Source organism: Pleurodeles waltl, chromosome 3_1 (assembly GCF_031143425.1).
Source record: "Pleurodeles waltl isolate 20211129_DDA chromosome 3_1, aPleWal1.hap1.20221129, whole genome shotgun sequence".
Classification (NCBI taxonomy): Eukaryota; Metazoa; Chordata; class Amphibia; order Caudata; family Salamandridae; genus Pleurodeles; species Pleurodeles waltl.
In genome coordinates, this window is record NC_090440.1 from 749145569 (window position 1) to 749172474 (window position 26906).

At 44.4% G+C, this 26906-nt stretch overlaps 1 protein-coding gene across 9 annotated transcripts in view; it reads left to right on the forward strand.

Moving 5' to 3' along the window:
* The window catches only part of KIAA1549L (KIAA1549 like), a 526680-nt gene that overhangs the window by 387562 nt on the left and 112212 nt on the right, over positions 1 to 26906 (forward strand). For all 9 annotated transcript variants that reach the window (XM_069223533.1, XM_069223534.1, XM_069223535.1 and 6 more), the window contains 2 exons: positions 7070 to 7248; positions 12740 to 12960. In XM_069223533.1, the coding sequence (XP_069079634.1) occupies positions 7070 to 7248; positions 12740 to 12960 (400 nt within the window). The remainder of the gene's footprint in view (positions 1 to 7069; positions 7249 to 12739; positions 12961 to 26906) is intronic.

Genomic DNA, 26906 nt, shown 5'->3' on the forward strand with positions numbered 1-26906 from the left:
TACGCTCTGCCGGCGGCAGTACCTGGGACTCTAAACGATCTTACCAACTTGCTCCTGGATCTACCCCCGGGAGTCACCATGTTAGGGGAAGACTTCAGTGCAGTTCTTGATCCCAGGCTGGACGTGACTGGGTCACCATCGGCCCACAGGCAGGCCACGGCCGCCGGGCTGTCGGGGTCACTGGTGTCCACAGGGCTATGTGATGCGTGGGGGTGTGGCACCCACGGCACCGACACTTTATGCACACTTCGGCGGCCCATCATACGCAGTCTAGAATTGACCTTGTGTTCTTACCGACCAGAGATTGCCGCCACCTCACGTACATTGAAATTCTACCTCGCGGGATATCCGACCATGCGCCACTCTGGTTTGTTATGGGGCCCGCTCAGGCATTGGTCCGCCCTATGTGGTGAATGAATGCTTGGTACCTGCAGCACAAACCTTATGTTCAACAGTTGAAGCAGGCACTTCAGGAATATTTCGCCCTCAATGGGGATTCGGTTACGTCGCCAGGAGTCCTCTGGGCCGCAGGTAAGGCGGTGATACAGGGGATGGGCAGGAGCCTTATCCGCTCCTGAGAGCATTCCCACACCCTTCACTTTACTCAGCTGGAGGCCCAGGCCATAGCCAGAACAGAGTATGTAGCCAAGCGAAGTGGTGGCCAGACAGCTCCTACTGATCCAAGAGGAGATCCATGACCGCTCCCTGGAGGCGGCTAAACACCTTTGGCGAGCGGCCAATCCCAGGGTGTATGGCTGGGGGGGACAAAAATGGGAATCTGCTGTACTGGTTGGTTTCCCGTCATCAATCCTCTAGAATTATCTCCGAAATCTTTAATACGCATGGAGAAACTGTCTCCAAGCTCCAAGAAGTGGCAGAAGCGTTTGCATCATATTACAAGGTACTATATCAGGCCTCGGCGGTGATTGACTCAGATAATGCTCGCCAATTTTTAACAGACATTCCCCTCCCCGAATTACCCCCTGCAGAGGCAAAAATATTTGACAAACCTCTAACAGGTGAAGAAATCGGAGAAGCCAACTCCGCGCTGGGGATTGGTAGGACTCCTGGGCCCGATGGGTTTCCGTCAGAGTATTACAAAGTGTTCTGGTATGACCTTGTGCCGTACCTCGTAGATTTATATGAGGAAGTGGACCGACGGAGCTCCTTTCCGGAGGGATTAGACGTTGCCACTATTGTAGTGCTTCCCAAAACTCAGCCACCGTCACAGCAGTATGCCAATTATAGGCCAATATCTTTTATTAATAGTGAAGTGAAAATGTATGCCACAGTTCTCACCTCCCGTCTTAAAAGGGTGATACTGCTGCTGATTCACCAGGATCAGTGTGGATTCAAGGCCAACCGGAGCACGCAGCTTTGTATAGGTTGTTTACACATGGCCCTAGCTCGGCACCACCAATTGCCCCAGAACCTAGCCCTTCTATTTATTGATTTTGAAAAGGCCTTCGACACTGTTGACTGGGGTTTATCTTCCTAGTGCTACAGTGTGCAGGTTTGGGGCCAAGATTCCACCAACTGGTCCAGTCCTTACATGCCAACCCAACCGCCCAAGTGCAGGTCAACGGTACTTTATCCTATATCTTTCCTATCCACCAGGGAACACGCCAAGGCTCCCCACTCTACTTTTTGCCATGGTCATTGATCCTTTTTGCACAGCTGATTAGAATAGACCCATTGTTTTGCGGTTGTAACTGGGGAACATCCTCTGAAGATCGAGTGGCCCTGTATGCCAACGGTGTTCTGCTTTATATGAGGGAACCCAGTGAAACTGGTCCAAGGAGCTTCCACCTTCTGCACTGTTATGAAAAGGCATCGGGGCTCAAAATGAACCCCACCAAGTCAGTGTAGGTGCTCCTAACGCTGTCGCGAGATTGCTATGATTGTCAGGGAGTGGTGCCCATACGCCGGCTGAGCTTTAAATACCTTGGCATATGGGTGGCCCTCCTTCTGGAACTCACATGGACCCTAAACCTGATGCCATTATTATCCCAAACCAAGGCAGATCTACAAAGATGGCAAGCACTGCCGTTAAATGTCCTGGGCTGTGTGGCCTTATATAAAATGATGGTCCTACCATGCCTTTTGTGTGTGCTCCCAACTTTTCAGTTTTTGATCCAACGTCCCTGGTTCCAGGCACTGGGGAGAGTCACCACCTCGTTCCAATGGTATGGTGCGAGGCAGCGGAAAGCACTACAACACTGCCAGAGGGGGTTTTATGATGGGGGATGGGTATGGCTAACCCATACCTGTACTACTTGGCGACACAACTCCTGGTGGTGCACAACTGGTTAATGGGGGTTGGGCAGACCCGGCCTATCAGTTAGAGTTAAACTCACTGGGATTTCCACGTATTCTAGATCTTCTTTATTGCTCATAACTTCCCAGAGACATGGATCCAGAGACTAGAGCAGTCTTCCTTGCTCGATGAGCGGCACTACGACATACCCGATGGAACAATGTCATCACCCAAAAGACTCTGCTGTGGCACGGCAGGTGGCTGAGCGAGTCGGCTGCGCTGGTAGGGTTTATGAAATGGGACCTCGTGGGCATTTCACACCCAGGGGACGTATGGAGGGGGATCGCAATGTGATCCTTTCACGATTTGCAATCTGACTTTCAACTGTCCCGCACACAATTCAACTATCTCCAACTCCTGCATGCCCCAGGAAAGCACTTGTCCTGCTCAGACTCGGTACCGGAATACAGTCCACTAGAGGCTAAGCTACTAATGGGTGACCTAGGGAAGAAAGGAGCATCCCAAATCTACAAAATGTTAATTAACAATGCTCCAGGCAACCTAAACCAAATCAGGAACAAATGGGAGGGCTGGCTGGGATCCATTGAGGAGACTAACTAGGTGGAAGTGCTAATGGTGCCCAGAACATTGGTGGTGTCCGTGTGGTGCAGCTATACTTTTTGTACGGGCTTACCTATCTCCTGACAGACTATATTGGGTGGGGCTTTGCCCCTCTGCTCAATGTCCACGGTGTGCAAGGGACTCGGCAGACTTATTTCAGATGGTCTGGACATGTCCGCTAATACAGGTATACTGGGGTAAGATAAATTGCGAATTGAACGCTGTGCTGGGAAGGGAGCCACAGCTGTTCCCAAAATTAGTTCTTCTGGGCATGATGGAGGAGTTGAAAGGCACAAGAGCTGACCACGCAGTTGTTGGTAAGGCCATGCTGGTGGCCAAGAGAGACATTGCAGCTGCCTGGAACTCTCACAATGGGCCGTCCCTCCAGAAATGGAGGAGCGGAGTGGACTGGTGTGCAAACCAAGAAAGGTCTGTTTATGAGGTGAGAGGCTGACTCCATAAACACAAGAAGGTGTGGGGGAAATGTCTGGGTCTTCTCCCGTGAACAGAACATGCATGTGTGTCTTCGTACTGTAAAGCAATGTTGTGGATCTGTCATATGGTTAAAAAATATTGTCATTGTAAGTATGACGCTAAGCTGGCAGAAACAGACCTTACCAGTGCAATGTTTTTCTGCCTCCTTTTCATCCTCTTCCTTCTTCAACAAAAACAATAAAACATTTTTATTAAAAAAAAAAAAAAAAGATCAAATGCTACTAGTGGGCCTGCAGCACTGGTTGTGCCACCCACATTAGTAGCCCTGTAAACATGGCTCAGACCTGTCACTGCAGTGTCTGTGTGTGCAGTTGAACCTGCCAATTCGACCTGGCAAGTGTACCTACTTACCAGCCCTAGACCGTACCTTTTTATACATGTAATGCACCCATAAGGTAGGCCCTTGGTAGCCCCATGGGCAGGGTGCAGAGTATGTTAAAGGTAGGACATGTACTGATGTGTTTTACATGTCCTTACACTGAAATACTACCAAACTCAGTTTTCACTGTGCAAGGCCTATCTCTCTCATAGGTTAACATGGGGGCTGCCTTTAAATATTATTAAAGTTCAGATTCCCTTTGAGAGCAGATAGAAATCTGGAGTTTGGGGTCTCTGAGCTCACAATTTAAAAATACATCTTTTAGTGAAGTTGGTTTTTAGATTGTTAGTTTGCAAATGCAACTTTTAGAAAGTAGGCATTTTTTTGCTTAAACCATTCTGTGACTGTGCCTGTTTGTGGTTTCCCTGTCTGGGTCTGATTGACAGTTGGGCTGTTGTGAATCACCCCTAGACAGTGAGCCAAAGAGAGCTGGGGTGTAGCCAACATATCCTGATGGGCCATCTGTGCTAGTGTGGAGGGAGGAGTGCTTACTTACACCCGAATGGGCTGTGTCTGCTCTCTCACAATGCAGTCTCCAACCCCCTGGTGTGTGTCTGGGGCCTGGCCTGGTCAAGGCAGGATCTTGCAAACAAGAGAGACTCCCCCTTGAAGTTTGCCAAATTCAAAGGGAGAAAGGGGTGTAAGTATTGGACCCAAAACCCCTGAAAATTAGATAACTTCAAGGATTCAAGGGGAACCTCTGCCTGGTGAAGAGCTGAAGGGCCGAGGAGAAGTGCCACCTGGCCTGTGACTGTGCTTTGTTGGGCTATCCTGCAGTTGCTGCTTCTGCCTGTGCAAGGGGGTAGAGACTGGACTTTGTTGTGCATTACCGCTTGAGAGGTAGCTCCAAGGGCTTAGAGTAGAGCTTGCCTCCTGTTTGGAAGCCTCAGGGACAGCAGAGGCTTCACCATCCAGTTTTGAGCCTACATGCTGTGGACTCCAGCTTGCCAAAGGGTGCTAGTCCAGTTCCTGGGCCCCTGGAAGTGAATTCCTGGAGAAAACCTGTCTAATGACACCGGAGGATGCCGTGCGACTTTGCAAAGGATGCTGCTGCACGGAAACCATGCCGATGCTTGTCCCGAAGTCGTGGACCTCGCAGAAGTGCGACTACCCCAACGACTCTGCAGCCCTCGCTATACCGCAACCACTGATCCCGCACAACCTCGCTGAGATTGGAGGGTCGTAAGTCCGACATCCGTGACACCTGATGCCATCGCAGCGCCTGTAGCCCTGTGACCTCAATGCAACCCTGTGAGGTCCCCTTGCAGCATTGTGACTTCAACAGACTTAGTAACTGCCGGAACCAAGGGACTGACACCTCGCAACCGATGCTGTCTCACCTCCACCGCTCTGCAGTAAGGACCCGACGCCTCTTCGTGGCTCCTGTGCCCCATAGCACCATAATTGATGCCGCATCGGATCCAGCAACACCTCGCTCCCCGACTCCATGCACCAATTTGAACATGCTAAATGTGTAGTTTGGAGCACATCTAGATGTTTCTACTGCACCAAGTAAGTCGTTAATACATTAAAAGGTTGGTTTTTAAGCAAGGGACAGAGTACCACATCCTGAGCCCGCACATGCCATCTCTGAGTGTAATGCCTGAAGAATTAGAATTGTAACACCTTCACCTTTCACAAGAGCGCTGCATTTAACCCAAGAGATTAGAAATTCCCTCTCAGATAAACATGAATGGAAGAGGTGATTATTTTAGTTCACAAATAATCATTTATATCCATATCTGTGGGGAAAAGTATTTGTTTTTCAAACTTGTTTCTTTTCGTCCAGGCATAACGTTTCATACGAATAATATTTATTAGGATTTTCTAAACAGCATATCAGTATTTTTTTTCATCCTCTTGACTGTCCTTTTTCCAAATTTAGCCTACAATTATTCTTTGGATTGTCTACTGGCTGCTGTTCTTAGACTGCTCTCTTCCAAAACTGTGCAATACTTCAGCAAGTCAAAGAGAAAGAAACTACCCCCATTTTAGGTTTCAACTGGAGGTGACTATTACATGCGAAATACCAATTGACAAAAAGCATTATTTTGAGATTGGCGGACGCGATGTTCCATCACAAATGTGGCGGATATCGCCTATGCTGTATTACACGTGCATTGAAGCCTACGGCACTTAAAGCAAGTGGACAGTATATCCATAACGTTTTGGCAGAGTATCCGTCTTCCAAACTCTAAATAAGGCCCAAAACATTGCAGGCTAAACAAACCACTCTTTCAGACCTTTGTTTGCCTCCTTGTCAGATGAAATGGACCACTATCTCAGATGTCCACTTTGCAGGTGAAACGCTGTGAATAATTAGGTACAGCTGTGCTGTACATCTGCTGACTCGCCCTTTTCAACGTTGGTAATTTCACATCCATAGTCTTGATATATAGAGGACGTTAATCAAGTCAATCCATATAAATGTTTCAGAGTGTGTTACATGCACAGCTTTTATTTTTTTTGTCACTGCTCTAAGCAATTGTTGTTATATACCGTATTTTTTAATATTCTTTTACAACACAAATCTAATTTTGTGCCTTATTTCATTGTGCAGCCTGCTCATCTCATCTTGCTGCTGCTAAAATTATGTTCCTTTGTGGTTCCTTTTGCCTGTCAGATTGAGATCATGTTAACTAAGCACAGACAGATATGGCCTAGCACTTGGTGTGTCTGGATTCATGCGTGAATTGCAGCAGTATAATATTGTGGCTGTCTCATTTCCTTAACTTTAGATCTTACAGATATACTTCCTAAATTGTTTTGTTTTATTGGAGTGTTTTGTTATTTACGAATACAATTCATGAACATTTAGTTGACCGTTATTTAAACATATTAGTAGCAGTGTGCTTTCTGTGATTAGATTCACTTATCATTTGTCAACATATAAGTGCTTAGTCACGTCAGCTTTTGTATTCCACTTTTTAAAATGGAGGCTGTTGTGCTACACTTTTCCTGGGTATTTGTGAAGTCCGTGTTTATAAGATAAGCAAACATGTCTTCTGCTGTAAGTGTGGTCCGTAGTCCCATCATTGTGAGGTGAACTACGGTGTTGCATAATCTGCACACTGAGAGTAACTTTTGATGATGGCGCAACTGCTAGACTTACCACCATTGATAACACTCATATTCAAGGATTTTCTTGAAACGAGTTGGGCAAGAATGTGCTGCACCTGTACAAACTGCAGGGCATTGCATGTTACTATATGTACGACTGGAAGTATATAGGTGCCATAACATTCTTTTCCAAAACCCATGACACCGTGTAAGGATTTTCATCGTAATAACTATGCATGCTGATTAATATGTTGTAGCTCCTTTGAGTGATGAGGACGATGGGTGTGTGCTCTATGAAAACAGCTCACAAATGCCTCCTGATCCATTTGACACCTCCTCTGGATCTGTGCAGTTGATTTCTATCAAATCAGTGGGGGTGCCTCCTTCCCAACCAGCATCAGACAGGAGCCAAGAATCTGCAGTTATAAATGGAGAGGTAAGCTTCCTTTTTCCATTTAGAAAGATTGTTTCTAATGTTTGCTGTCTAAATAATGATTAATTTTCACCAGCTGTTAGTCCATTACATAACATTAGAGATGTTAGCATTTGCACCATTAATGCAGTGCAACCACAAATTCTGTGGAGTGAGCAATATTTCCGTGGTACACATTCTAGGTCTGTTGTTCACTCTGGCCTCTAACAGTTTCAAGATCAGTTGCTTGGGACACACTGCAAATGCAAGAGATGTCTCCTGGCGAGCAAGGTGCATTGGAAACGTTATTTAGCTGACTCAGACCATGCACCGCCACCAAGACCTCTGGAATACTTTCTTCCTATCAGAGGATGTCTAATCCCAATGATGTATAATCCCAAGTGTAGCAAAGGTTTGGGATGCTTTGAGTACTGTGCACTGTCAATTTGCATGTAATTTCTATTTATACAATTGCATCACTGCACTAATGCCAGCTTCTTCACCTTATGCAAAAAACTGACAGTTACAGCAGTCGATAGCTCAGAAGTCTAAAACATCATTTGTAGGCTTTGTGTGGTGTGAAGGTGACATGTTCTGATTCATTTAAAGGAGATGTGCATCTCAGACTGTTTTCCATTTATTGCTGTTGTATGATCTAGAAATGCCCTGATGAGTAATATAGCACAATGAGTTATGGTCATTGACAGATTATATTTAGGTATGGGCCACATGCACACATCCATGCATTCACAAACACACACACATTCATAGCACTCACTCACAACAAATTCATACTTTTATACATACACAAACAAATGCACTAAATATTCAATAACATAAAACTTACTGATCCTGCAGCTCTGCAAGAGGAAAGCTTTGGAGATTATAGGAGGGATGGGACTGCTGCCTTCCCTCATTCAATGAATGAAGGAGGGCAGCACTCCCTCACTTGTTACAGAGTGGGATGAGTTAATTGAAAGTTGCTAAACACACCCCACTCTGTGATGAGGTATCACTGATTGATACTCGTCCCTGCGGACTTTGGGGCTTACAACTGAAGTGCCCACAAACGAGGCATTGGTTACTCTCCCCCTTGTCACAAGGGGGAGGGCCTCAAGGCAATTTTGGCAGGCTAAGGAGGACACGCCTACAGGCCTGTGAAGTCCTGAGCCTGGCAAAGTCCAGCTTAGGCAGCCAGGCGCCTGCAGTTTTGTAGCGCATGTCTTGCTCCTGCCTGCCTGACCTGAACAAGAAGAATGTCAGGCTGACCTTTGCTCAGCCTGATGGGACCTCTTCCTCTCTGGGAAAAGGTGAGGCAGCGTGGCCCTTTCACCCATGTTGGCGGGCCATGGCTACAGGTCTAAGTGCCTGATTTAGTGTTTGGTCAGTGTGTTTCTTTGTCACAACTGTGATGATATTCCGTCGGCCATATTACAAGTGTCGTTGGACATAAAACACTTGAAATAAGTCAGACTGGATATCCATCCCTCTCATGATGGAGTTAACCATCTGCCAACCTCTAATTCAGGCCTTTAGTGTTCGGTCTGAAAAGATCATGTGACTCCAGTAGAATGTTGAGGCTGATTTGAATGAAAGTTGAGTCAGTTAAGACTTAGAGTACGCAAGGTAAAGAAGCAGGGGGCACAGCCCACCTTATCCTATCACAGGAGATATTCCTTCAGAAATCAGGCTGGGGTAGTTCTTGCTTTAAAGCACTACCCTAGACTTCTCACATATTCTTGCTGTGAACTGAACTCCTCAGATGGTGTAAACTGAACCTCAAGAAATGCAGCCGCGGCACATTTCAGTGACTGACCATGTGAGGGACAGCTTTGCTATATCTTATGGTGAAATCACGGTGTTGAAAATTGTGATCTTGTGCAAGAGCTAGTTCAGGAACTCTGTTGTAGCTGAAGAAGTGATCATCACTACTTTGCTTGCTTTACTTTGGTGCCTTTGAGGTGGTAGAGTACACTTCACGCTCATCTTGAAGGGAGGCGGGTTAATTGGGTGATGAGAACCATACCATTAACCTTTTAAGGTGCAGAATGACCCAGTCGGTGTGAGTGATCAGTGCCTGATTCACTATATAGTTATGCAACTGCATGACAGTTACATGCTCTCATTACTTCATTGAGGAGTGCGGACAACACTTTGTGATTCACAAACAGATACATTTCCACTTGCAACAAGATGTATTCACATGGAAAATGACAAAAGCATGATGTAATTTACATGTGAGTAAATAACCTCTCGAGGGCATGTTCAAATGAATTTTATTTTACTTCAAAGTGTGACATCTAGGTTTCATCTAGGGATGTGCATAATGTCATTTTCACCCGTAAGATTTAGCAAGAAAAGCATATTGAACAACTTGAAAAAATGTCAGCGTTGAGAACTTTACAAAACTTCACCTCTGGGAAGAAATGTATGCAAAAACAACTTTTTGTAAAATAATTTTCCAGTGAACATTTTTTTGGGTAGAATATTGTTCTGCTAGTGTGAGCTTTAGCTATGTTTTTGTCCACCAAATTTACTTTACCAGGAATTTCTCTGTATTTTTTCAAATTCATGAAGTGCAGAACATGAAAGTGTCACAATCTCACAGACTCCCATACACTGGTTGTTATCTACCTTAGTGAGGTGAAGCATTCTATTGAAGGCACGCAGCACCCTGTTAAAATTACAAAAGATGCAGCATGACATATCTGCACATGTGTGAACTGTGGACATTATAGGTTTGAACTTTAAACACGTGTTTCAGTACGGAACAGAGCAAATATGTGGACCATGATTCAAAAAAACATTTACACACCTACATGTAACCAGTCGCGGCTCGTGGGGAATAAAACGGGAGGGGCGGCGTGGCGCGTGGCGGAGGGAGTAAGGGGGATAATAATAACATTTTAAAAATATATATAAAAAATATAACTTACCTGCTCCGCTCCTCTCTCCCTTGTCGCTCCAGGCAGTCACAGGCTCCCAGCCAGCCCTGCGACAAGCATGACACTGCTCAGAGCAGCACTAGGATTGGCTGGGAGCACCCAGCCAGGGCGCTCCCAGGCAGACTGGGAGCCTGTGCAGGCTCTCTCCAGCCTGGCAACTGTGTTGCTGGGCTGGAGAGAGCCCTGTGCACATGTGTGTTTGGCTGGCCCGAGACAGCTGGCCAAACACACATGCGCACTGAGGGGAGTGCAAAGTGCACTCCCCTCATCATCTTCATACCCTATGGCCCGCCCCTTTAACTTTGGTTGTTAAAGGTTTGCAGCCGTTGCTGGTGGTGGGGGAAGGGAATCGACGCTCCTCTACCCTAATGGAGGAGCCGCCCCTGCATGTAAGTTAGGTGTGCAAATGGCTTCATTTATGAATGTGACTTCACATTTCTAGTCACAAAATATGAATTTACACCGGCAAAGTATTTTACTCATTTTGCAACAGAAAGTAGGTGAACATCCACAAACTAGCAAGTCACATTCATTTCCTGGATACAAATGGAGTAATACTCTTGTTAAGGGCAGGAGTAAATCTGGATCTAGATTGGGACCGGACCCAAAAAATCTGAGAGTGAAACAAATATAGTTCTACATTGAAAAAGTATTTTTGCCGAGGAGGCAAACAAGAATGAAAGTGTGATTACACTGTTGCAATATACTGACGTATGTACAATGTAAACCTGTTACATATATACATGCAAAACGCCCTTGCCTGCCTGGGAGGAGCTTAGAACTCACTAAAGATTCTGGAACAAGCTTTGGGAAACAATGTCATTCTCAACTTCGAAGGCAGGATCAAAGTTTTGTCTAGTGGAAATTTTGACTCATCTAAGGTAGCAAATCCTTTCACAAGAAAGGGATAATAAAAGGGGTGGGGCATTGGGGGTGGCGAGCAGTGCACTCCCCTCAGAGCGCATGTGTGTTTGGCTGGCCGTCTCGTGCTGGCCAAACACACATGCGCACAGGGCTCTCTCCAGAGAGCCTGCACAGGCTCCCAATCTGCCAGGAAGTGCCCTGGCTGGGCGATCCAAGCCAATCCAAACGCTGCTTTGAGCAGCATCAGGATTGGCCGCAGGGCAGGCTGGGAGCCTGTGCCTGTGTGCAGCGACGATGTGGGAGAGAGGAGCGGCGTGGCAATGGAGGAGGTAAGTTTTAAAAAAAATGTATTTTATGAAATGTAAATGTATTAATATCCCCCCACCCAGCATGCTGCCCCACCCACAGGAATCTCAGCGAAACCGTGACTGGTAGCACAAAGGGCAGAACCGGAGCAAAGCAGCCGCAACGGGTGCTGACCTGGATTGGGGGGCACTGACCTCAGGGGGGGGGCTGTGTTTAGCAATAACTTAGAAACTTGCAATTTAAAAGCACCTCCTAAAACGTTTCTTGCACGGCCTTCAGGATGCAATTAAAATCTCAAGATACCTCTTGTGATTAATGTGATTAATGTTCTTGCTAGAGAGAAAGATGTAAACTTTGTCTAGTGGCAGATTTGACTCTCCATAAAGTAGCATAGAGGGTTAATATGCCTGCTGCAAAGAACAGATCTATATTTTATGTGGATAGTTGAGTGTATTAGTAGAGCCGGCTTGTGAAAGAGAGGCTATGGAGAGATGAGGGGCACATTTGATGGGTGGTAGTAGAGGGAATCCGAGGAGGTGGTCATAGGGTGGGGGCACCAAAAAAGGTCACACAGGGTGCCACCAGCACTAAAGCTGACCCAGACAAAGGGTTAACATGCCTGCTGCAAAGTACGTGTACTGTGCAGATCATAGAACAGTATTTTATGTGCATAGCTCAGTGGGTTACTGCTTTTGTCACAGAGATACTTTTGTTACTGTGCAGTTCATAAGTTACAGTCATAATGTAGCAGAGTGGTTCATAGAACGGGAAATGAAGGGACTCATTTTTTGTATTGAGAAAAAATTACATGGCTTAAAGATCCACTGATTGACCTGTAATTGTAGTCAGTACTAAGCATTGTTGCATACCTTATTTTACTAAGTTCATCGGAAATTAATCATATATAAACCCCTATCTTAATACTAGAGCGAGGCTGATCAGCTACAATACGTTCATGTTTAATGTAAAGTGGTGGCAACTTCACTGTTACCCATAGGGTACTGGAGCAAAATCCCAGAACAAATGTGTACCCTGTCTCACAAACACTTCAGTGACAGAGTAAAACATGTTTCAGTGTGTCGGGCTCTCCTGTTTCACGTTTCCTCTGCAGTTATGATAAATGTTGGCCTGGTTTACCGGGACAGATGAGCCCGTCCCTGTTTAGTGGGCGTGCGTTTCTGCACATGCCTCTTAGAAAGAACATCATATTCAGCCATCTGATGGCGAGCGCGCAGGGAGCTTCCTTTAATTGCACTGAAACCAGCTAACAAAATCTGAAAATAGGCTCTCATGGACGCAGCACGCTTGGCGACCCAGCCAGGGAATTGTTCTATTAGTTCGTTCCTTGCGTGCCTTTTGATACAAAATCTGCTCAGCTGAACCTATTTCTATCCGGATAGGTCAACAAAGCCTTGAAACAGAAGTCCGACATTGAACACTATCGCAACAAGCTCCGGCTGAAAGCCAAGAAGAAGGGGTACTACGACTTCCCTCCCATTGACGGCAGCAAGTCCTTGACAGAAAGAAAACGAAAGATGTATGAGAAGAAACAGAAGGAAATTGACAGTGTTTTGGATCCGGATACGGATGTTTCATCTCCAACTGCAGAGCCTAAAAACAGGTACAACCCTAACTTCGCCCACATTGGTTTTAAGACTCGATGCACCTCAGCATATGTCCATGCTTTGTAGAACAGATGTCTTCTGTTTGTTTCTTCTTTGTGTGTCGGTTTTTTCTGTTTGCTGTTTTGTGGCATAAAATCGTTCTCTTATTTCGAGCGGCATCAAGGCTAGCTTCCTTCTGCTTCTAGAGCGTTGAACTCATCCTTTTGCTTTTGAATTCAAGTACAGAGCTTTTTATGTGTGTGTCATCGTTAATAAAATCAGCTTTTGTCACAAACTGGAAAAAAACATAATTCTGCAAAAATGTTTCTTTCGTAGCATTGTTTGCTGTTCGTTCTTTCCAAATGTGGGTCTCATTTACATTTTGTACATCCCTTACTACAGTTGCAAAACGTGTGCAATGGAGAGGCAATTGTTTGAGAGCTCATTTAATCCTCATGCATCAGTGATATTATGGAATACTCCCCTCTAAGAAGCCTTTCTTGAGGCGTTCCAGGTCGTATGATTTTTAGTTTAAAGGTCAACAACCCCAATTAGGATCTAAGTCTAGAATAAGGAGGAGTGCTAAATGAAAGAATCACCTAGCATGTTTGATTGTAAGTTCTACTCAGAAGTGTAAACAGAATAGAAATTTCAACCATGGTATAGTTGATTAGTTTCTTCAAAGGATCAACCATCTATTTTTCAGTCAAATACTTTGGTAGCACTGCCACTTCCAGCACATGATGTGTGAGAGCTAATTACACCACATCCAGTAAACGTTCTGTGTTGATAGGGTTATGTCGGGGATTCGTGTCTTTTTATGGTATATTGGTCATTGTTCAGAAACGTCATTATGGGCTTTATTCAACAACCACAGCGCTATGCAATATACAAATCAGCAAATGTGCCCAAATAGAATTTCCAAACACGTTTCAACTTGTTCAGGTGAAGCTGGTCTTGTAAATCAAATGACATTCACAGAATGCACAACAACATGTCAGTTACTTCGATTTTTCTTTTATTATAATTACTCGAATAAAGTATAACTTTATGCAATTCTTTACATTTATATAACCGCCTTCTAAACACGTCTGATTTTGATACATAGTTTTCATCTGCTTCCATCAGTTCCCAGGGCATCTTTATGTTTGCCAATAAATGCAGCTTTGAAGCTAAAGCATTTTAATTAATGTATTTTGAACACTTATGCTTCATTGAGTGAGTCAGATCACACTCTGGGGGTTATTCTAACTTTGGAGGAGGTGTTAATCCGTCCCAAAAAGTGACGGAAAAGTGACGGTTTTACCACCAGCCGTATTACGAGTCCATTATATCCTATGGAACTCGTAATACGGCTGGTGGTATATCCGTCACTTTACCGTCACTTTTGGGACGGATTAACACTCCTCCAAAGTTAGAATAACCCCCTCTGTGTCTGAATCTGCAGAGCCTTAAATGTTCACATCGTACTGAGGAAACATTTATCGAGATTCACTTTTATCATCCATCTTTGAAGGGAAAGGTTCGTGTTGTTTGTTGTGTTACGTACATTTTTATATTTCTTTTTTCATAATGCAATTCTGTTTCTATCTAGAGCCTAATCATCTTGCTAGGTGTGTTCTAGGGTTTTGTGGGTCACGTGCAGTGACTGTGCCGCCCCTACAATCTAGCATACATTTATTTATTTCTTTACGAGGTACAGCATGAAAGATCTGCCAGTCTCTTCCATCTGTCTATGCTTGTAAGCCATTCTGCCTGTGTTTGTGTTATTCATTTCCCCGTCTCTCTGTCAGTGTGTGCTGTGTCGGACTGGTTTACAGGGAAATCTGGCAGTGCCAGAAGGACTGGGCTGATGGGTCAGTGTGTGGTACCGTGTTTTGGCTGTTTGTGGGCCTGTTTTATGTTCTGTTTGGCAGGGTTTTACTGTTAATTTACCTGATATTACCACTAACATTGCCTGCAGCAAGTAAAAATGCACACATTCTCACATATCCTGCGAAATATCTATGCAGTGAGTCTCTACTAGTTCACAACTGCCCCAATTTGAACATGGAGACCACCTTTTAGGTTGAGCGTGCAAGCGCTCTGCCCTGTTGTAATCTATCTTTGGGCTTTTACCGTGCCCACCGCACGCCCATTACTATCACTCATTCATGGGCTTCCCTGTTGTTATCATTGGTAAATGTTTATCCATCCTTGAGGCAATTTTGTTACCGTGTTGGCCAGCAACCCTGTTACATAGACAATTGCACTTTTGCCGATACGTTTGACTGCGAGCGAACTTCTTTTTCCTTTTGTGTTTCTCCTTAATGCTCATGCTCATGCCAGCTGTGGCACTTTGAATTGGCTCCCTTATGTCAACTGTTTTACTTTTCATTTTCAATTTATGTGGCAAGAAAAGTCCAGTTAGGAATTTACAGTGCTAATAGCTATAACTCTAGCAAACGCCAGACCTACTGCATTGCAAATGCTTGTTTAGCTAACTGATTCGGCAATGTGGGTCACTTTATCTTGGTTCCCGGGCCTATTTTCTGTCCAAGTCCATCCCTGAGTGGTAACCTACATGAGTGTGCAAATGTCGATCTACCTGTCTGGCACTGGTTGTGACTGGCACAATACGTCTGTGGGTTGCTTGTCGCTTGGGATCCCATCCACAGATACAGGAAATGCAAGTGCATTTCTGACCCGCACGCTCTTCTGCAGAGGAGGATGTGCACTTAATTATAATAATTGACTATGACAAATGCTTTTGAGGCACTTTGGTTTCTACTTGGCTCTCATCCTGCTGCAATACACAAATATCGATGAAGAAGTCTGTAGCTTTATATTTGAATTCAGAAGAACATGCACTTGGGTTTATGAATTCACCTGAGCCCGCAGAGCTATTAGCAGCGCCTGGTTTTGTCAAGAGTGTCTTGAATGGAAGGACATTGCATGATTGATTTGGACTGTTTGAACTTGAACCGTTTCTCTTAATAAGGAACACAATCTGCTATAGGCATGGGAAGCCAAGGAAGACATTTGTATTGCAGTCAGGGGAGCTGACACATCTTTGTGATTAGCAATGCCTACTTCCTGCAAAGCGCCAATACGATCAATCACTCGAACCTCTGACAGCAATGTTGACTGAAGTAACTGTGGAACTGACCGAATGGTCACCCATCAGGAGTGACTGGTTAGCCTCCAATATTTGGTAGACTTCGCAAAAAGTGTAATGAGCGTAGTATTCAGGCTTGATTTGAATGCCACCTGATTAAGACACCACGATGCACACCCAAGCTGAAGGCAGAAGGTGAAAGTACGGATTATTTATTTCCATTGGACTGTTGCATTAAACCGATGAAGAAATCCAGTTCATTAGAAAATAAGGAATAGGATTTGGTGACATTTTACCTAAATCATGTTAATTTGCACTACTAATGTGCATTTCCTTTGAATTACACTGCCTATGGATCCACACATAACTAGGGATAGGTCACATTTAAATGTCCACTTCAAAGGTTTGTTAAATGGTTAATCTTTGCTGCTGACTTGTGCAGGTTTGCAAACTAGACAGACATGATTTTGTGTGAGAATTCTGCCACTAACTGCTTCATTAAATTCTATTTACAAAGCTTTTTAACTTTGCAAAGTTTTCAAGAAAACTTAAAGCTGAAGGACATATTTTAACAATATTACCGCACAATGCTTATTCCCCAGAATGCTCAAAATGAATCCACGAAATGCAGTTATGAACGGAAAGCCAATGGCTTTTTTATTAGGCAGAGTTTGCTGTTTACATAATCCTTATTCTTAAAATCTATTTATGGCGCAAACCATATGATTACGCCTTGTGCTGTGCTAGCGTGTTAAGGCAAGAAGCACTACCTGTAGCCAGCAGGCTTGTCCTTTGGGATTTCTGAGTAGACAGGTTAGCACTGTGCCGAATACGAGAGACTAATGGGTGGATATTAGTCTTAGGTAATCACAGAGCAGGAGAGGTTGTATCCTGGTCAGTGGGGAGTTCTGAAGTAGCCCATGTTTAGAGGGATGAAGAAAAGACCCTACATGTGGTCAGTGTGTTAATGATGCACCTGAAAGCGCAGTTCAGAACGTTTAGTAGCAGTGCAAACCGCACTTAAGCCCTGATTTATACTTTTTTTGCTCCACATCACCTTCATTTTTTGACGCAAAAGCGCCGCAAACTTACAAAACACAATTGTATTTTGTAAGTTTGCGCCGCTTTTGCATCAAAAAATGACGGTGATGCGGCGCAAAAGTATAAATCAGGGCCTTGTTTTCTAGTTGTGAAAGTAATAGGCTTGAATGGGGTGGTTTGTTTGATTGCAGTAGTAGTGAAAGTTGGAGAGTGATCAAGCTGGATCTGAAAAAGGGAGCTGTATCTGGCTCTTGTATTTACGTAATAGGTTTTAATATAGTGTTTTGAAGAGTCCAGCGGAGGTGGCAGAATGCTGTTCACATTCTGGAATTACTGACAATGTGCTGTAAATCTTCAACAATCAACAACGAACATATAGTTGAAAAGTATGAAAGCAATTAGGCAAGTTACAGGAAAGAGTAGTAACATTCCTGTCCCTTGATGCTTTGTGTTCTTGCATGCCTCACTGCAACCACCAGATTATCTGCACATTGTGAAAAAACTGCAAGTGAATCAACTTATTTAATTAATAAAGCATTTAACAAAACTGTGCGTAAAATCACAAGCGCAGTGTGGGAGTTTTTCTGAGTAGAGCATACTGAATGAAGCAAGAATATAAATAGCCCTGCAAATGGCAATGAGGCCTGGGTGCCTAGGTCATGCAAGCATGGAGAGTAATCTGCCTTGAGAGCCAGGGGGAGCTATTTTAGGAAGGCCACAGGCTAGGAAACTACCATCAGCTAAAACAGGAGGGTAGGTCCCAAAACACTTTCCAGTTGGAAAGAACTCTGCTAAACATACATGACATAGTATGATAAAGCAAACACAAAACTCCAACAATCAGTATATGTCACTGCTGTGGCAGATCTGAAGGAAAATGAAAGTTTCATATGTGTCATGTCTTGATTCATTATTTTGAGGTTCATTTTGGGGGACCTTAAATTGCTTCACACAGAAGATAATTTTGTCCGGTATGCCACCAGAGATGGCATACCTGATAAAATGATCCACTCAATTTTCCACTACAAAAGATTATAGAGATTACACTACAAAAGATTATAGAGATTATAGAGATTGCCCCATAATATACCCAAAACGGTCAATGTCTTTCTTACTCTTCAACCTGCAGAAAACTGAGCCTTTAGGCAGCAGCACACTTGTATACTCCAAGTGCCTATCAGTCAATCTTCCAACTATGAGTGCTTTGTGGTGTACAATTACAATCTGAGGCTCTTTAGGGATTTTATAGAATTTGACTGCACGACCATCCCTTCCAGGCTTTTTATCACACACAATTGACCCACTTCCTATCTAATGACCACCAGTTCTAAGCGACAGTGGACTACATCCGTTTTAGCATCTGAAGTATTCGGAATCTGCCTCTTTAATTAGATCACCTACACATTAGGGATTAATTGTAATCTGCCTGCAAATGAAGACATTTTTGACAACTATAAAAACGTAATTCAACCAAACCTGATCCAGCAGAAGGCTGCCAATGTTGTTACAAATAAACCCAATGATTATGTTCCCAATTTCCTTGTTTACCAGCCATTCCTGAGCTCTGCTCACTTAGTCACAGTCATCCTATTGTTCATAACAAATGCTGCAAAAAGCCATACTTGACAATCAGATCCAGTGTGTCAAACAAGGATTTGCTCTTTTCATTTAGAATTCATGGCTCCAGAACCAGCCTCTTTTTGAGTTTCATAGTTTCATCCTCCGATGCATAAATCCTGTGTGTAATGTACCTCTCATTCTCTGAGCAGTACCCATGCACCTGAAGAGCAAAGCCATGTTCAAAAAGATGACTTGACACGCCAAGCTTTCTTCATTGCAAATAAAATAATCAGTGATTGCCTGGCTACATTATAATTTAAACGAGAATCCCCAAAAATAAATGACCCCTTTCTTTTTGACTGTAATATGTAACTGTTTATACACTTTTGGTAAAAGATGCCTTAGCACAAACTATAATTGTCACAAAATACAGTGAATATTAGAGTACATTTTCCTTTTTTTTTCTAAGTTGCAAAGATATATTCAGTATCTGTTTTGCCCTATAAGGATTCATTTCTGAATTTAAAAATTGGAAGAATTTCCATGAGACGGACTTCATGACTGTGAGGTTTAGAACTACCCTCCAGGGCCAAGTTAATTATTGTCCTGGCCAGTTGGCACTTCAAACTCTTCACCTGAAAAGTAGGCCCGTTTTGGGGGATTAGACTTCTCCTGAGAGAGGAATGGGGTAGGGGAGAAATCTCTATAAGGTGATTAACAGTTTCTATGTGAGAAGCCTTGGCATGGTGTTGTGACAGAGATAAAAAGAGAGCAGGCAGAACTCTGGCATCAATCACCACAGGGGTTTCACTTGAAGCACCCCGACCTTACACTTCCCAGATTGGGCGCATTCAGGCTAGGGTGGTATGCCATAGGCAGCGAAAGCTGCCATTTCAGGCCTCTTCTACTGACACCGCCCACCGACCTGGAGCCTGCTGCTCTCCACACCTATTCACTTCCCTTCACCAACTGCCCTTCTTCACAAACTTGCTACAGAGGGCCAAGCACCCCCCCCTGTCTTGCACCAGCCCTGCAGTTGCTTCCTCTGCACTTACACACAGCCTCAGACTGCTCTTTCATTAGGGCCGAGCACTAACAGCAGTAAACCAGCTCACCATCAGCAGCCAGGTATTTTCTTAAAGTGCCTAGCCTGGCTTGCCACTGGGCTGTAAGGCACTCTCTCAGGCCACACACATCTCTATCTGGTGAAGGCTGCCAGACTACCACTCGGCAGATGATGCTCACCCAGTCTTCCAGCTCTACCTGCTGCCCTTAACACTGCACCCCATAACACCACTTCCTTTCCAAGGAACTCTGGGGAGACAGGCTCTTTTCAAGACACATTTTCTTTTTTCCAGACCCCCCCTGACATGCAAATACCATGCCCAGTTCCAGCCCCTGTGTGGACATAGAAGAGAAAGCGAAATGAGGGTCTGACGTAGGTCCAGTGTCCAGGAGGGTCTGCGTTGCCAGTCCCTTGGCTATCTGCCTTCCTCTGCTCCCTGCTCCCAGGCTGATGAGGACAGTGAAAGGAGGGAGGCCTGGATCCAGAGCTGGATCCGGTGCAGCCCCTCAGCAGCAGCTTGCAGCAGCTCCACACCGACTTGCAGAATAAAGTACAGCCCAGTTATGGGCCACACAGTACAAGCACAGAGTGTCTGCACTTGCGCTGTGTGGCCCATAACTGGGCTGCAGGCTAGTGTGCAGACACGCCGGTGAGCTCTGCTCTGCTGCTGGGGCTATCAGAGTTTTTGGCCAAACTTCGTGCTCTAAGCGGAGCCTGGGGTGCCAAAAACTCTGTTAACTCCACCAGCCTCCATCATAAGGAGCATGCTGACAATGGATGAAAGCCAGAAGAGGTTTTGAGTTGTGCGAGAAGAATGCTGAAGCGAGTCTATCTAGGACCCGGAACCAATAGCGTGGCAGGATGTCTGGAAGGATCTGGAAGGCATATAGAACCTAGGCAATATCATATTTCTGTAGAGGACTATCCTACCCATTACATCCAGTGGGAGGGGTTGCCATCTGAGGAGGTCATCCTTGGCCTTCCTCATCAAGGATTGAGATTGAGGGACCAGGTGAGCTCAGGATGGAGCATCACCCATATATCTAGGTAGAGAAAACTGAGATGGCGCACAGGGATGTTCGTATGCCACTCCACACAATTCTGGGACTCAACCAGAGGCACCAACACCGATTTGGCTAGGTTGACTCAGAAGCCCAAAGCTTCAACAAAAAGCTGGAGGATCTGGAGACACCGGGGGGCTGACATCTCCGGGTCTGTCAGAAAGAGCAGGTCGTCATCTGCGTAGGGTGTGATTCGGTCCTCGTGGGCATCATCCCACCGCCAACCTCATACCAGGGCATCACATCAAAGGAGGTGAACAAGTGGTTCAATCACCAGGTCAAAAAGGAGGGGAGACAAGGGACAGCCCTGTTGAGTTCCTCGCCTGATAGGAAAAGCATCTGATAGGACTCCATTGACCTTGACTCGGGCAGTAGAGTTGGCAAAAAGCACGCTGACAAAACCACGGAAGCGAAGTCCAGAGCCCACCCTCAACAGCACCAACTGTAGGCATGTACCGTCCACCGCATCGAAGGCATCATGTAAAATCTTAGGGACCACGAGGCAAAATATATGCCATTCAAGGTAGATGGAGAACACCACAGGGGAAGGCAAAAACAAACCCCACTGGAGGTGGGTCAAGATAGCTAAAGAGAGCAGGATTAATCGTTGCTGCTGGAGAGTCACAATTTTTTGCAATCTGGCAGGTACCGCAAGTCTGTGAGAGGTCACGCTGATCAAAAGATGCTTGTTGCAATCAGAGGTGTGGCAAAAACCCAGCTTCAGTCCACTTAAGAGGTACTACCAGAGCAAGAGCGTTTTTGTGCATTAATTAAGAAAAAGAGATCCCCCCCCTAGAGGTGGTAGCTGCCATAGATATCTTCTTATCATGATAGACCCGGTGCCTGAATCCATGGTCTTTGAATATATTGGGACTCCCCAGGCCTCACAAAATCCACCACTCTCAGTCCCTGCTACCTACATTTGTGACTAGGGAGGAGAAGAACAGGAGAGCAACACTTTCCCAAACTTGGGGAAAGCAGTTTAGGTAAGCTGGCCCAACTGCCCAGCTGAAAAGAAGAATCCCAGGCAGGTGGAGAACCAGCCTGACCAAACGGACTTTGGGGCACCAGTGCCACGCACAAAGAGCTACGGGTGAGTGCCCATAAGTGAAAGGACAGCAGCTTTAAAAACTACAAAAAACGAAGAACATGAAAGAGGAAAGGAACAGATTCATTCTGCAGCCATACCAAAGGGATATTTCTGCCATGTTGCTCCAGAATGGACCACTACAAGCACTATTGTATGGATTTACAAAACCCATCCACAAGGAAAGGACTTTGAGACAGCTGCAATTTTTAAAAAAAATGTATTGAATGGTCGCCCACGCTGTTAATAATCACATACTTTTGTGATTCAGTGAACAGCGGGCTGGTGCTGTTGTATTGCCCCTAAAATGAGATGTATTGTTTTTGAATAAATACAGAATATTGTCATACTAAGAAATACATAGATAAACCTATTACATTTACTTTGTCATTTATAACTATCTTAAACAAATCAAATGTGTTTACAGGATCAGATATTATATTTACTAATTCACAAACATAGTAACCGTGAAATGACTCTTTCAGGAGTCAATGTTAATGTTTATATAACTATGCCCAGTCCCTGGAGGGATTAGTATGTTGCCCTATTGTGTGGAACCCAAAATTGTTGGGGCACCACAAGGCATCTATTATGTCTTTCTGGGGACTATTAGGAGCCATGGTGAGATCCCATCAAAACCCGCTCACTTTTCTTTTCAGTTGGGTGTCTACGTCTCCCAGGTCCATGAATCCATGACCCCATTAAAAGTTTTTTTTCAGAATGGTAAGCACTCATAGGGCTTTGCATTTGTTCTAAGGTACTGAAGTGCCTGGACTCATTGTGTTACCTAGTCATCTGTGGTTGTTAGGCAGTTTCGTTAGTGGTAGACATAGGACTTTCAAATAAATGCTTACTAGTTTGGCATTCTTTACAGTTGTTTATGCCAAAGCCTGTAGGTATGCTTTAGTAATGGTAAAAGTCCTAGTAAGTGCATAATTGTGGTAACGTCTTGCAATGTTGGCTTGTATTGAATTGTCTGTTTTTCTCACCAATATATGGAGACACAGAGTGACAAAGCAGGTAGGCTGCTGGTGTGCCAACTGTTAAAGGTTCCTCCAGCATTGGGGGGACGGGTCTAGATTACATTTAATGTTGGTTTTTTTACCTTTGTCACCCTTTCATTGTTTGTGTCCCCTGTAATTTTTGTGTCCTTGAGAGGGTGGCCCCTTTGTAATTTTGTGCAGTGTGTTTAGTTTTGTGTGTAATAAAGTATGCCTCCTTTTTAAAAGAAAAATCACTCGCTGGACATTGAATTATTCTGCGTTTTTGGTGCATTGTTCAGTTTTAAGACTAGTCTGTATCACCTCTCTGAGTAAGCCTTGTACTGTTCTGTCTTTCCGCCCTTAGACTCAAGTGCTAAAAAGAACACTTGGTTCCCAGGTTGAGGTCAGCAGTACAGGGGTCCCATATACCAGAATTGTAGACTCCAATTATTGTACTTACTGCCCAGTAATTTCTGAAATCACCGGAGCTTTCAACCTTGATTCCTGACATTAGATATGCAGGAATCGGGGTAATACCAGAGCACCTTTGTTCTGGTCATTTCAGACAGTTAAAGAGTTCATTTTTGTTTTTCTTGACCAAATACAACTTCACTTCTACTTTTTCAGTTGGTGGCCATCAAGTTTAGTTTGGCTGCATTATTTTGAAAGCATAAATATGATGTGTAAACCTTCTAAAGGATCATTGTAATGTGCTGTCGTTGATAAAAGGTCGACTCTTAGTATATGGAAATATGAACATAAAGTGTTTATCAAGGATTGGATGATAAGAGTGCACGTTCCACAGTAGGAATATGTATGTTTAAAATAAGGGGTTTGGCGGAATTTGGAGTCTTGGCCTGAATTTACATGTGCAAGTGACTGCCTTGGGAGCTGCACCCCAGAATGCCACATGAGTGAGGGGACCATCCCTGAAGTAACCGTGCAGGCGCGTAGGTTTGTTTGGAGAATTGTCTGAGAGAAATCTTTCTAAACATTATGCTTGTGCAAAGCGTGCTAAAATCACACTATGGGAAAGCCTATCTGAGTGCAGGAATTGTGCGGTGGGATGGAGGGTTAACCCCTTCAAACGTTCCCTCAGTCCCAACTACACCATCATAGCTCGAGATTCCTTACCTAATGGTCATTTGCTTCTTCTGGATCTGTTCATAGTATGTCAAAACAATAATGGAAATTTCCCAACCACTAAACATGACTCGCTGAAAGAAATGAGTATTGTCTGCATATGGCGCATGGAAGCAGAAGCGGATGCCCAAATTGCCATGCTGAGTGCCTGGCACCCCTATGTTTTACTGGCACCATCACAATAATCTTGCACATATGAAGTTGAGTTTCTATAGTAATCTGAAGCAAGGTACCCTTTTTCAAGGATGTAAGTGATGTAAACAATTAGAACAACACGATTCCACCCCATTGTCTGCTCAATACCTGTTGTTCTACCAGGTGAGATTCCTTATTTATAATGACTTTGTCACTTATCTGCCTATTATATGACCAAATCATTTATCTTTTGGCCATTCTTTTGTAACGCTTCATGAGAGTCAACAGGGTAACTCAGAAAGTTGAATCCCTAATGCTAATTAATGGAATGCTCTGGATGTCATGAGTTTAAATTCTGGCAGGGCAGACTCAGCCTTCCATCCTTATAGTAATGGTAAATTGATTATCGTAAATTGGGTAATAGTAAAATCTGTTATTTACAGCGCATAGAAATGACAGAAGTGCTTTATGAAGTTACTATTCCAAGAAACGGTATTGTATAGAATGAAAGTCACCCTATCTAATCCAGAGTTCACTCGTAATCGTATACAAAGACATCAGTGATCTTCCCAGCTCAAACTAAACTTCAATCACAACTCTGAGTACTTCACTCTTAAATAATAAATTTCATTTGTTTCAACATAGATTGTAACACTTGGAGAACTGTAATAGGAAGACCTCAATCTTCCAGCCACTACAAAAATAAGCAATTGTGAGAAAGTCAGTTGTTCATTTGGGATGGACGTACCCCACAGTCTTAACAAGGCATAATCCGGTTCAATTACAACACAGTCCATGGAGAAAATTGTGCTTATTCCAAGAAGGTTATGCTGCAAACAGCAGACGTTTCCTCACAGAAATGTGTGATATATTCAAGCACTACCAAACAACATTAAAATCAAGAAAATACCACAAAAAAGTACAAATTAACTTAGAAACATTTAGATTCACTAAGCAAAATGACACAAAAGAGAGAGTCACTAATCATTAGATGCATTAATTGTAGGCTCCTGCTAAAGCCTTCAGTTCTGGCACAAAAACATCTATGTGGGGCAAAGCTGATGCTCATTGTCACCGAAGTGGCTTTGCTGTTTGGTTGTCTTTGCCATATCAGTCCAGCCTATTGGCCTTTTTGTGTTTCTTAGAAAACTCTTGTGGGACAAGGAAGGAGGCTGTAGCCAACAAGAGTTCCACATGATCCAATTCTTCTTTTTTTCTGCAATAAAAATCTAGCCTTGAAGTTTGCTGATTAAACTCTCACATGGGCAATCTGGCAATTTGTAGCTGACAAGTCATGTCTTTCTTTGGGACCTTTGTGAGGCGCACCTTTTGAAGACAGTGGAAAATGTTACCATATCTCTCATTCTTCCAGAAATGCTCCTATTTTCCAGCTCACAAGGCCACAAGGTCCAGTGCTGTCCACTCCCTACTGGGCAGCTGGTTCTTCTAGACATGATGGAGCCCTTCTTTGGCCTTTCGTGTCCAAGAAGCAGTAGAAGAAACCAGCCTATTGACTATTGAAAAACACATCTAGTCACCAGTTTCAGGTGGGAGCAGGATACATCTAAGTCTTCTTGAAAGGCAGGTCAAGTAGGATTCTTCCTTCGTCTGATTCTTCACAAGATCCAGAAGTGTTCTAATGAACTCAGGACGTGGTGCAATTTGTATCTAGAGCACCACCCAGTGAGAAGTGATGCCTCCTGACACAATTTCTGCAGAGTTCCCGCCATCACCCATCCCGCTTTTGCAGCTGTTCCTTCCATGCCTGCCTGTAAATCAATTCTTAGGAAATCAAGAACCCCCCCTTGACTAATGTGGGAAGATGTTTTATTCCTCCACTAGTATCAGAGTTGAATGTCTGATATGGCTCCTCTGATGAAAGACTTCTTCTTCACCAGACCTTATTTACCATGCCAAAATTCCGGTCACAGCATTGCCCCTCTGGCCATCTTTTCCTGTCCACTCCCAATCGTCACATCACCAAAGATGTGCGCACTGATTATCTTTACTGATCCTTTGTGCTCTCAGAAATAGTCCTATTGTTTTACAAGCAGGGAAGCATTTCACTTCTCATCAATACTTAGGGACAGATTTAGAGTTTGGCAGACAGAGTACTCTTGCAGCCGTGGCCCATCCTTTAGGGTGGAGGAGCCACCACCCCCCCACCTTTTGCCCCTCATGAAGAGTGTCTGTCAGGCTGAGAAAAGGTCAGCCTGACAGACACTCTTCATATTCAGAACAGGCAGCCAGAAGCAAGACATGCGCAATTTGCGCAAACTGCTGGCTGCCTGAGCTGAACTTTGACGGGCTGAAGAGGTCATAGCTCCTATGGGCGTGACCTCCTCAGCCCAGCAAAGGTGTCTCAAGGCCCTTCACCTCAGTGATGAGGAGAAGCGTCACTGATTGACTTTGACCTGGACGCTTCAGGTTTAAGCCCTGAAGCGCCCAGGGCGAATGACAATCAGTGACACCTCGTCACAGAGTGGGGAGGGGTCAGAAGTCTCACAGACCCTATCCTACTCTGGACGAAGTTGGGACTGCTGCCTTCCCTCATTGGCTGACCCAAGGTCAGCCAATGAGGGAAGGCAGCAGTCCGAACCCTCCTGGGACCTCCGAGCTGAAGGTAAGTGTGTGCGTGTTTTAAACAAATGTTTGGTGCATGTATGTTTGTTTGAATGTTGATGAGTGTTGTGAATGGATGTACGTGCGTGTGTGAATGAATAAGTGTGAGTGTGAGTATGAGTGTGCTTACCCGCCCTCCCCCCATCCTAAAATTACCGGACACCACTG